This window comes from Malurus melanocephalus, unplaced genomic scaffold (genome assembly GCF_030028575.1).
Source record: "Malurus melanocephalus ecotype Western Australia unplaced genomic scaffold, MMel_1.1 scaffold_861, whole genome shotgun sequence".
Classification (NCBI taxonomy): domain Eukaryota; kingdom Metazoa; phylum Chordata; class Aves; order Passeriformes; family Maluridae; genus Malurus; species Malurus melanocephalus.
Window position 1 is genome coordinate 107,726 of NW_026624093.1, and position 11,697 is coordinate 119,422.

The following is an 11,697-nucleotide window of genomic DNA, read 5'->3' on the forward strand; positions in this document are numbered from 1 at the left end:
AGAGCAGGGAAAGGTTCTTCTGTCCCCAGAGGGTGCTGGCACTGCCCAGGCTCCCCAGGGAACGGGCACGGCCCCGAGGCTGCCAGAGCTCCAGGAGCGTTTGGACAGCGCTGCCAGGGATGCACAGGCTGGGATTGCTGGGGGGGCTGGGCAGGGACASGGSTGGCACYGGGTGATCCCTGTGGTCTCCTCCAGCTCYCCCATGTGAGGTCTGTGAGCTCCTCACCACCCTTGAAGGCTGAGGTTAATGACAGTTAATGAACAGTCACTAATTATCATAWATGCAGTAATTAGAGGATACAACAAGTCGATGCATCCTTGAAGCGATTCCACCAACACTGGGGCTGGGATCCCAGGGAATTCTGAAGGATTCTCCCCCACACAGAACATTTGCAGAGCAGGAAAAAGCAGGTGGAATTGCTGATTGCCAAGATGAGAAGCAGGGAAGGAAACACTGCGATTGCTTGCATGTGAGGCCCTCAGCCAGGCTCTGCCTCACCCCAGCCCTGCTCTGGGGGGACTCTGGCAGAAGGCTCAGAATAAAGGTTCCAGTGGYACTAAAATTCAGCTGAGCTCATCTCAGCCAAATTCTAATCACCAAACCATGCTGGTGAAGGGTTATTTTTCACTTTAAAGATCACAGAAACCCCCCAGCCCTGAGCTCCCTACTCCTGCAGCTGCTGGAGCCAGCTCAGAACTTGTGAGTTTAAGTTTTCCCCTTAAAATCCCACCAGCTCCTTCGCTGATCACTCCACAAGGATTTCAGCTCCTGTTTAAACCCACCCAGCCTTTATGGGAAGAAAAGGCACCCTAAAGGTGCAAACACTGGAAGTTGAAAAGTCAGTTTTTAATTTTAATTTTAAACCTTTTATTTTTTGTCTTCAATGCTTGGCATTGGTGACAACATCAGAAATAGAGACCTGTGCAAGGGAGGTACAGCCTGAACATTCCTTTGGAAAAGAGGAATTTTATGGAATAGGGGAGAAGGAGAACCCTGCAGCTCTGTAGGCACCAGAGTGTGACCTGGCTCATTTTTTTGGGATGGGAATATCTCCAAAAGGTTCCTGTAGAAGCTGTTGATGTGGCCCTTGGGGATGGGGTTTGGGGTGGTGCTGGTGMTGCTGGAGTGGCACTGGGTGATCTTGAAGGAATCTTCCCTCCACAGTGATTCTGGGATTCACTGAGCACTCCAAGGCTCTCTATCCTTGCTGCCTCCTCTCCCTCAGCAATTAAATGGAATAAATCCTCTATTCCTCATTTAAATGTGCTTTTAATCATAAAAACCTTTCTGTGTCCAAGGAGGTGGCACTGAGTGCTCTGGGCTGGCGACAAGGTGGGCACTGGTCACAGCTGGGACTCCAAGGGCTGGGATTCCTCTTCCAATTGCTCAACAACGCTGGGATTCTGGGATTCTTTCCSAATTCGAGGTTGCCAGCTGCTTCCTGAAGGAGCAACTGCAGCAAAGCTGAGCTGCTGTCTCCCCCCAGTGTCAGCATTTTTTCCTTGTTTGAGCTGTGGCACACGGGATTGCCAAAGGTAAAATCACCTGGAACCTGGGACAGCCCAGGGCAAAAACTCCAACCTGGAACAGCAGGGAATAGGGACTGGTTCTGTTTGGGAAGGGATAAGACTGGACAAGGGTTGTTCTTACACTGGAAACTCCAGGATATTCARGATGTCCCCTATCCAAGCTCTGGGATCTGAGCTCTGATGCTACGCTGACATTCAGGAATGGCCATTTAGGAATGAAATTCAGGGCCAGATGGGATATTGGGCAGGAATTGTTCCCTGGGAGRGTGGGCAGGCCCTGGCACAGGGTGCCCAGAGAAGCTGTGGCTGCCCCTGGATCCCTTTGAGTGCCCAAGGCCAGGCTGGACATTGGGGCTGGGAGCAGCCTGGGACAGTGGGAGGTGTCCCTGCCATGGCAGGGGTGGCACTGGGTGATCCCTAAAATCCCTTTCATCCCAAACCAGTCCGGGATTCTAAAACCACGTTGGACCAGATTTGAAGTCTTCACCTGCAAAGGTTTTTCTGATTTGGCTGCAGAGGCAAAAACTGATGATTTGGAAAACCTCTGAGGAGACTCCTCCCAGCTCCTTCCCCCTCGATTCAAACCAGGGCAAAAAAATTAATTCCCTTCTAGCACATCTTTGGCAGGGAGGGCACCAAAACTTTAAGCCAGGCTTGATTATTTTAGGTGCTACATGGAGCCCAGTGGGTTTGGTGGTCAGTGAGCAGCTTTAAAGGGACATTAAAACCCCATTGGTTCTGCTCACACAGCAACTGCATTGAAGTCATTTAAAAAAATGAAGAAAAACCTCATTATTATCATTATTTGTCTAGAAAAATCTGCTCTTGAGAGCCTAAAAACTCCAGATTTGGGTGACTATCCAAAAATWACTGGTGACTGCACAGAGCCAAGCCACTGAGGTGTTTGGAGCTGGGGGACACCGTACASTCCTGACAATTCCCTGGGCAGGTTTGGGACTGTGGCTCCACCAAATTTCCCAGATTTCCTTCAGCAGCCTTTCAGGGAGGGGGACACCAGGCTGTTCTCCTGACACCACAAGGGTTGAATTCAATTCCCAGCCCTTTCACCTTGGAATGCATAGGTGGGGATAGAGAACTGCTGGATTACCTGGGGCTCTGGGAATTCCTGAGCCTGGCAACCCTGAGGGTGCCAGAGCACTGATATTTCTCTAGGATACAGCAGGATCTCWCACAGCAGGAGATTTTTCTATGCTGGGATGGGTTTCTGCTCTGCTTTTGTTCTCCAGTCTCCAAGGAGACAGCAGGAAAAGTGAGATTTTCAACAGCCCTGCARTTCCAGAGTGATTTGAGCAGGGCTGGAGCTCCCTGAGCATCCCCTGCACTCCCCACTGAGGTGAGGCCTGGGGGGCTCAGGGCAGCTGCATTCCCAGAGCTTCTCCAAGGGCTCTTCATCCTCCTCTTCCCTCCTTCCCCACTCTACTGGCAGATTTCTGCTTATCCTTCACTTCCTGAAGGGTCTAGGAAGTGCTTTGTAATGGGAATGGGAAGGCGAAAGTGCCTGAGGCACTTCCACACCTGAGCCTTTATGGCTGAATTTCTGACCACACAGACTAACCCCTGAAGGAAGCAGCTCTTCTGCAGAAGCTGCATTGAGCCCTCCCCACTTCCTTCTGCCTCTCCATGAACTTTGGACCATCCCAGGAAGGATCCAGAGCATTTTTCTCCTCAAATTCTCCCTCCAGTGTTTCCCTCTCCCATCCCAGCCAACTCCTTGCATCTGAGTGCTGCCCTTGCAGCTCCAATCCTTTAAGGAAGCAGCCCCAGAGTTCATTTTTTAACAAAGTTTTTTTTATTGCATAAATAGAGGCTCAGATATGTCRCTGTACAAATGGAAACGGAGCCAAYGTYGGGGCTACTCTGAGGTYACACATCCCTCTTTTCCAGGAAGGCTTCATCCTCCTGGGAAAGGAATCCAATGGCAGCTGCCAAAAGTCAGGAATCTGCCGGGTGGAGAAAAAGCAGTGAGAACAGCAGGCACYGGGGGCTGGCAGCACAGGGGCACCTCTGGAGCTGCTCCAAGGGGGACTTCCTCCCTCTCAGACCCAGAATTTAGTAAGGACAGAGCTGCTGGTGGACAGGGAATTTCTGTGGAATGGGAGAAGTTTTAATGCCAGTCCTTCACTTGCTGGGCACAGAGGTTTGGTGGGATGAGCTCCTGATCCTGGTGCAGGAATCCCTGGAGCTGTGGGTTTTGCCCAGCAGAATTCCCTGAGATAACACTGCACAGAATCCCAGAATCCCAGAATCCCAGAATCCCAGACTGGTTTGGGTTAGAAAGACTTTAAAGCCCATCCAGCCCCACCCCTGCCATGGGCAGGGACACTTTCCACTGTCCCAGGCTGCTCCCAGCCCTTCTCTAACCTTCCCTTTTCCAGGGATGGGGCCCAAATTTGCCCAAAGCCAAGTCCTGAACCTGCTGGAAGCAGAAGACTGAAAACCCCCTTTGGTTTTCTTGGTTTCTTTTCTGTGCAAATACAAAAAACTTGGTTCCCATGGTTATTCCCAGAGCCTCATTTCTAGGCACAATTCCCAATTTTTGTTGCAGGGAATAAAATAGTGACAAGTTTGGAATAAAACSTCATAAAGATTTTAACAACTGAAAGTGTCTTTGGATGGGAGGGGATGACCTCAGAAGGGGAACTCAGTTTTTAATCTGAATAAAGAGCAACATTACATCAAACTCCCACTGAGCCTCCAAAGGGCAGGCAGGAATAGAATTCCCATTTTGCTGCAGAGCAGGGAGATGGGAAGAAAACTGCTACAAAAATGACAAGGCAGGGAATAGAATCTTAGCAGCAGGCAAGACTCATTCTGTTCATGGATTTCCTCCAAGAAAGCTGGGATTGCTTAAACTTTGGAAACAGTGGGGAGGAATTCAGCAATTGCAGAATGAAAATCCCAAACTTTGAGGAATTTTGTAATGTTTCATGCAGGAAAATGTAATTTTTCTCAGAGAATTACACATGGTGGGTGTTCCACAACACAACCTGTCCTTTTGGGAATTTCATGGTGTGTGGCCTTTCCAGCTAAACCACCCCCAAGCTGTCAATTATTTCACTCATCTAGAAGGGCTGATTATTTTCTCTCTTAATTATGTGAGTTAAGGCCCAGAGTTGATTGCAGCATCCTGCCTGGCTGCTCTCCTGCAGTTATTCCAAATTTAACCCCCTCTTTGTGTGTCAGGGATAGAAATCCAGGGAGGTAACAGAAGAGAGAGGGAATATTGTGCTAAAATATCCTCAAACACAAGTTTCTGCCAAGTTTTCCAGGGGTTAATGCAATTCCCACAAAGAATGAGTGTGCAAATTCCTGCTGCTGGTTCTAACTGCACATTCCAAATCAATCCCACTGGGATTAACATCATTCCCAAAGCCCAGGATTTGGGATCAATTCCATACCTGAGGGACTCTTCACTCATCCTTCTTCTCTGCTTCTGCTTTCAGCCTCTCTTGGCGTTCCCTCTTCAGTTTCTCCTCGATTTTCTTGCTCTGGTACATTTTGACTCCAGCAAAGGCCAAGCAAAGGATCAAGGTTTTAGCTGCCAAAATGTACATCAGCAGTGGGAAGTTCTCCAGAGCCTGGAATGCAAAGGAATCTATTTAGGAATTATTTATTTATTTATTTATCTATCTATTTACTTCTGGAACACTTGGGCAATTAAAATTTATTTAGAGGGATGTTCTGCATCTTCCATTTCAGTGGTAATGTTCCTCTGTTCATGGTTTGGTTTTTATTCTGTGGGAAATGAAACCAGGCAGAGCAACCAAGCCAAAGGAAAATCCTCTTCCCTCAAGTTGTGGAGCCCATTTTGCTCATTTTACAGCAATATTTGCACCATCTAGACCTGATAAAAAGGGAAGAACTGAGTATTTTAGGCAAATTATGGAAGTGGGAATGCTGCTGAACAATCCTCACAAGCGATATATCTGTGGGGATCAGCAGGGCCTGGATGATTCTTGAGAGTCCCTCCCAAATCCAGATATTCCACAATTCTGTGATAACTCTGAGAACTTGGAACTCTCCCTGTCCCCTCAGCCTTCCAGCACCTCCCAAAGTTTCAGGACACATCAAAGCTCTGAGTTTAGGCCAAGCCTTGTGCCCATACAGCAGCAGTGGGTTTGGAACAACAACACCAGGCTCTGTCAGTCTCCCCACGGTCCCAGGGGCTCTGCACCATCAGGGCAGGAAAGGCACGGCTGGRAGCAATTGCTAAATATTGATTTAATATGTTAAAAGTATTAATTGCACAGTCACAGATTGGCCTGAATGGAATAGATCTTAMAGCTCATCCAGTTCCACAGGCAGGGACACCTCCCACTGTYCCAGGCTGCTCCCAGCCCCAATGTCCAGCCCGGCCTTGGGCACTCAAAGGGATCCAGGGGCAGCCACAGCTTCTCTGGGCACCCTGTGCCAGGGCCTGCCCACCCTCCCAGGGAGGAATTCTTGCCCAATTCCCATCTGGCCCTGCCCTCTGGCACTGGGAAGCCATTCCCTGGCTCCTGTCCCTGCAGCCCCTGGAAATTGTCTCTCTCCATGGTTCCTGTGGGCTCCTTCAGGCCCTGCAAGACCACAATGAGCTCAGCCCAAAGCTTCTCCTGTCCAGGCTGAACAATCCCAGCTCCCCCAGCCTTTCCTCCCAGCACAGCTGCTCCATCCCTCTGACCATCCTGCTGCCTCCTCTGGGCTCTCTCCAGCAGCTCCATGCTGCTCCAACACYGTGGGGCCTCACACATGACCCTGCAGAACTTTTATGGCCCCAAAACTCCAAATGATACAGGGGAGAAATCCCCCTCCACTAACAAAATGAGCTGAGGGAAGAGCAGCCAGAGAAAAACCCAGAAAGAGGAAAGGCAGGAGGAGCAGATTTGAGCTCAGGTCTAAAGTGTGAGGCCCCAACAGGAAATCCTGGGGTAAACACGTCTGGCAAGGAAGGACAACAACAACAAATGCCCTGTCCCTGAGAGTGGGGTGGGTAAACAACCCTCCCCTGGCACAATCTCACACAGCACCCACCAGCTCATCCATCATGGAAGGAGCAGCAATCCCTGCCCAATCCCTGCTTTGGGAAYGTGCACCAGCCTCACCTTCCAGTTAAAGGCCACCATCTCAGCTGCGGGGTGCCCCAGGACCAGGGGGGGTCACACTCCTGGAAGCACAGGGCAGGGCAGCAGCATCTTGGAGAAATGGGAAAGAAAGCAGAATGAACTCTTGGAGAAATGGGAATAAAAAGACAATTAGTCAAGCTGCTAATTAGTCCAGCCTGCCCCTCTGACGGGCTCCACTGCAGCCTGTCCCCAGTGACATCAGGGACTTTTCTGGGGCTCAGTGACAGGAGCAGGACTGGGGTTTGACAGGCCCAGGGCAGGTGCTGGGACTGGGATCCCAAATCCTGGCAGCTGCCCAGGAAAACATGGAAAACACAGAAAACATGGCTGCCTCTGGAAGCTGGAGTTGGCTGTTACCCCCCCTACCTGGCTGTGCTGGAAGCTGAGGGACACACAGACCCCACARGAGCTGCCTTGGGGTTCTTGGAGAGTTTCTAAGCCCACCTGCTCTGTTTGGAGCTTGAATGTCTCATTAATCCCCGATTGATCAGTCCTCTCTGAYTGATTAATTAAATTCTCCAAACTGACAGTTTATAAATACAGAAGTAGGCAAACCAAGCACTCCCTGGGGCCCTGAGGGGTCACCAGCCATTCCAGAGCTGAATTTCTGCCATGAAGAGCCTGCAGGGCTGCTCAAGGCTGCAGCACACAGTGCCTTGGGCTCTCTGCTGCACCTCTTCAACTGCTGGGATCCAAATTAACCCCTGGAGGCCTTTCCTGAGCATGGGCAAGAGTGGAAAAGCAGGAGGGAGTAGCACAGTGCAGACCTGAGCTCCATAAATCAGCCCCACACCACGAGAGCTGCTGCTGAGCTTTCTGCAGAAATAAGGAGTCAATTAAATGTTCCTGCAACTCCCGCCCTGCTCAGGTTCAGGGAGATGATCTCATTTCTCCAGCAGGGCATCCTCTCCTTTTCCCTCACACCATGCTGAGATCCCTCTGGAAACATTCCCACACCTCCAGAGAGTTCTGTGAAGCTCTGTGACCAAGACTGAACTGTACCAAAGCCCTGGGGTCACCACCACAATAAAATTCCTGTTTGTCAGCCACTGCTTCTGAGCTGATCCTGATCGTGCAGCTCCTTATCCTGCTGGGAAAATGTCAGGGTGGCTGTGARCTGATGAGTCAGGAGTGCCACACCTCCAAAAAAAAGGTATTTTCACTTCAGAAAATCATGGAATCCCAGAATGGTCGGGGATGGAAGGGACATTACAGATCATCCCATCCCATGAGCAGGGACACCTCCCACTGTCCCAGGCTGCTCCCAGCCCCAATGTCCAGCCTGGCCTTGGGCACTCAAAGGGATCCAGGGGCAGCCACAGCTTCTCTGGGCACCCTGTGCCAGGGCCTGCCCACCCTCCCAGGGRACAATTCCTGCTCAATATCCCATCTGGCCCTGCCCTCCTTCAGCCTGAGGCCATTCCCCCTTGTCCTGGCACGCCATCCCTTGTCCAAAGCCTCTCCATGTTTCTTCCAATCCCAAAATGTTTCCTGGGAGAGCTGACACTGCTGATGCTCTGTCCCCACAGTGACTTGTGAAGCTGGACCCCAGTGGGAATGTCCCTGCTCCCTCCAGGCTGCATTCCCACATCCCACCAGCCTCCAGTGGCCAAGCACTTCTTCCCATTTCATCTCTTGGCTTTTCCAGTCTCCATTTGTTCCCAGCCTTTATTAAATCCAGCTGAAACCTCAGGATTGAAAAAAAAAAAAAAAAAAAAAAAAAGGACAGGTGAAGCTGGCGCACAGAAAAAGGGGAGATTTTGCCCAGAGAAGCTGTGGCTACCCCTGGATCCCTTTGAGTGCCCAAGGCCAGGCTGGACATTGGGGCTGGGAGCAGCCTGGGACAATGGGAGGTGTCCCTGCCATGGCAGGGGTGGCTCTGGATGAGCTTTAAGATCCCTTCCTTCCCAAACCATTCCAGGATCTCAGGATTCCCTTCACATTTGAAAAACCCCATTAATGAGCACTGAGGTCATCACTGCAAGAGCAGAAAGCTCCTGACACTTTGCTTTTAATGCTGGGATATCTTAAAAGCCCTCAGGCAAATAAACAGCTGGAATTTTGTGTTTGCCTTTGCCGAGGAGATAAGGCACAGCCAGGAGSTGGGAACACATCCACAGCAGGCATTGTTCCTTCCCCAGAAAACGCAGGCTCCCTTGGCAAACACRGGGACACAGCCTGGCCCCACTGAAGGGCAGCACTCCCCCAGTGCCCTGGAGGGAGCCCTCGTGTGCAGCCACGTGAGGAGGGACAGCAGCACTGCCCGGGTATTCCCTGAGATTTGCTCCCCCAGCTAATACACCATGGGATAAAAGGGATCRGCCTCACATGGATTCCCTGGGACTGCAGCTCCCTGGTCATTGCCAGGCCTCCTCTGGAGTTTTATTCCTTAACAAATGGGAGGTGGCTGCCCTGCAAGGCTGCTGAGGCCATGAGCAGACCCATCCCCTKGTGACTGCCCCTGGATCCCTTTGAGGCCAGGCTGGACATTGGGGCTGGAGCAGCCTGGGACAGTGGGAGGTGTCCCTGCCCATGGCAGGGGTGGCTTTGGGTGGGATTTCAGGTCCCTCYCAACCCAAACCACTCTGGGATTCCGTGCTGTGTCCCTGGGAATTGTGTTTGGTGAAGCAGATCAGAGTCCTGCAGGTGGGAAAGAGGACAGGGTCTGTTCCAAACCCACCTCAGGGCTGTGCCAGCAATTCCTGTGAACACCAAATGCTCCAGGATCCTCTGGGTGCAGAGGAGGCACAGAGGGCACAGCCCATTCCAGAGGGTCGTGTYCCTCAGGGAGGGATGCACCACATCCCAAAGTTTGGGATCAGCCCTGATTCCAGCCCCAGGATCCCCACCACAGTTGGGCCCCAGGCACGTGGGGGGATGGTGGAGCATGGAAGTGAATCCAGGGCTCCCAGGTCCTGGATCACAGCTCCAGCCCTGCATGGGAAACCCAGCCCAGCTCTCAGGGCAGGGTCTGCAGGACATGGACAGCTCTGAGGCACCACAGAACATCCAGAGCATCAAAATCCTCCAGAGCACATCTCAGCCTRCCAAGAACTCCATCATTCCCACAGAATGGGGCTGGACATATTCCTTTGGGGATTGCTGAACTACTCCAGGCCTCAGAAAGCACCGCGCTACTGAGTTACCAAAGAGCACTTAAAATGCGTCATTTCTGAGCTGGAAAAGGGGTGTCACTCTGCAAGGCCAGGCTGGATGSGGCTCYGAGTAYCCTGGGGGKKKYCCMRSCCMWTGSMRGGKTTKSMAWKRRRWKRWYYTTWARGKYCYTTYCMAWCCMAAMCSKYYKGGRWYYYKRWTTTKGRWYMARCTYMMRMKTCMACATCAAAAACAACTAAAAAACCCATCAAGATCTTCATACCTGATGAAGCAGAAATTAAAATATTACTTATTCCTCTGGCCACTTCTCACATGCTCCAAACTCTGAAAAAAAAGGAAAAAAGCAGAGGGGATGTTTCAATCTCATTGGCTGGATTAAAATCAAACCAAACCCAGAAATGCCAGGGGCACATCAGATTGTTCTGGGCATCATCAGGGATCACAGAGGTGATCCCCAGGTTGGAGCCCCTCTTCTCAGGAGACAGAACTGGGATTGTCCAGCCTGGAGAATGGACAACTCCAGGAAGACCTCAGAGYTCTTTCCAGTACCTAAAGTGGCTTATAAAAAGGATCAAGAGGGACTTTTTATATGGGCAGAGAGTGACAGGACAAGGGGCAATAATTTTAAACTGCAAGATGGCAGGGCTAGATGGGATATTGGGCAGGAATTGTTGTTCCCTGGGAGGGTGGAACAAAGTGCCCAGAGAAGCTGTGGCTGCCCTGGACACAGAACAAGGAACGGGATGGGAGAACCAGGAGGGAGGGCAGAAAGCAAGAAAATCACAGGGTGGAGAGAAAGGAAAGGATGGAGCAAGGACAGGGGGCTGAAGAGAAAAGAGGGGGTAATGCAGAACAAGGAAGTGGGGCTGGAGAAGGAGGAAGGGGATGGAGAACAAGGACAGGGGGCTGGTGAACAAGGAGGGAGAGGTGGATATCAAGAGAGGGGGTGGGAGAGCAAGGAAGAGGCCGGAGAACAAGATATTGGGGACGGGAGAATAACGAAGGGGAACAGGAGAGCWAAGAGGGGGCCTGGAGATCAAAGAAAGCGGGCAAAGAACACGGAAGKGACTGGAGAGAAAGAAGGGGGGTGGGGAAGACGCAAGGAGGGCTGGAGAACAAGGACGAGGCCTGGAGAGCAAGGAGCGGGGGTGGAGAAGGGCAGGAGCGGGCAGGCCCGGCAGGGCAGGCAGCGGGACAGGGAAGGCAGCGGGACAGGCCCGGCGGGAAAGCAGCCGAGGCTGCGGGGAGAGCGCTAAGGGCCGGCGGCGATGCGGGCCGGGGTCCCGGGATCCCCGCGGGGCCGTGAGGGGAAGGGCCCGGGCCCGCTCCTACCTCAGGGCGCGGCCATGGCGGGGGGCGGCGCTCCCGCACTGCAGCTCCGGCAAGGCCGCTCCGCCCGCTCGGCTGCGGCGGGGAGGGCTCTGCTTGGCTTCCCCAAAAAGGAGCGGGTCTGCGGTAAAGCGGCTCCCGCAGGGACAKAGCCTCCCCCGAGCCCTCAGGAAAGGGATTGGGATCGTTCCCCTGTGCCCCATTGCTCAGGTGAGACCCCACCTGCAGAGCTGCTCCAGCCCTGGGGCCCAGCACAGGAAGGACGTGGAGCTGCTGGAGAGAGCCCAGAGGAGGCAGCAGGATGGTCAGAGGGATGGAGCAGCTGTGCTGGGAGGAAAGGCTGGGAGAGCTGGAATTGTTCACCCTGGACAGGAGAAGCTTTGGGCTGAGCTCAGTGTGGCCTTGCAGGGCCTGAAGGAGCCCATAGGAACCATGGAGAGAGACAATTTCCAAGGGCTGCAGGGACAGGAGCCAGGGAATGGCTTCCCAGTGCCAGAGGGCAGGGCCAGATGGGATATTGGGCAGGAATTGTTCCCTGGGAGGGTGGGCAGGCCCTGGCACAGGGTGCCCAGAGAAGCTGTGGCTGCCCCTGGATCCC

General features: G+C 52.5%; 1 protein-coding gene across 2 annotated transcripts in view; it reads right to left on the minus strand.

The window, feature by feature from the left end:
* The window catches only part of SMIM11 (small integral membrane protein 11), a 13,675-nt gene extending 2,508 nt beyond the window's left edge, over nt 1-11,167 (minus strand). Inside the window, exons 1-5 of one of the 2 annotated variants that reach the window (XM_057385725.1) lie at nt 11,103-11,167; nt 10,033-10,094; nt 6,636-6,725; nt 4,950-5,129; nt 3,334-3,491 (exon numbers count right to left, since the gene is read on the minus strand). In XM_057385725.1, coding sequence (XP_057241708.1) covers nt 4,962-5,129; nt 6,636-6,656 — 189 coding nt within the window. In that variant the 5' untranslated portion in view covers nt 6,657-6,725; nt 10,033-10,094; nt 11,103-11,167 and the 3' untranslated portion in view covers nt 3,334-3,491; nt 4,950-4,961. Of the gene's footprint in view, nt 1-3,333; nt 3,492-4,949; nt 5,130-6,635; nt 6,726-10,032; nt 10,095-11,102 lie in introns of those variants that run through there. The other variant, XM_057385726.1, reaches the window with a different exon arrangement.
* Between the last annotated feature and the right edge of the window lie 530 nt (nt 11,168-11,697).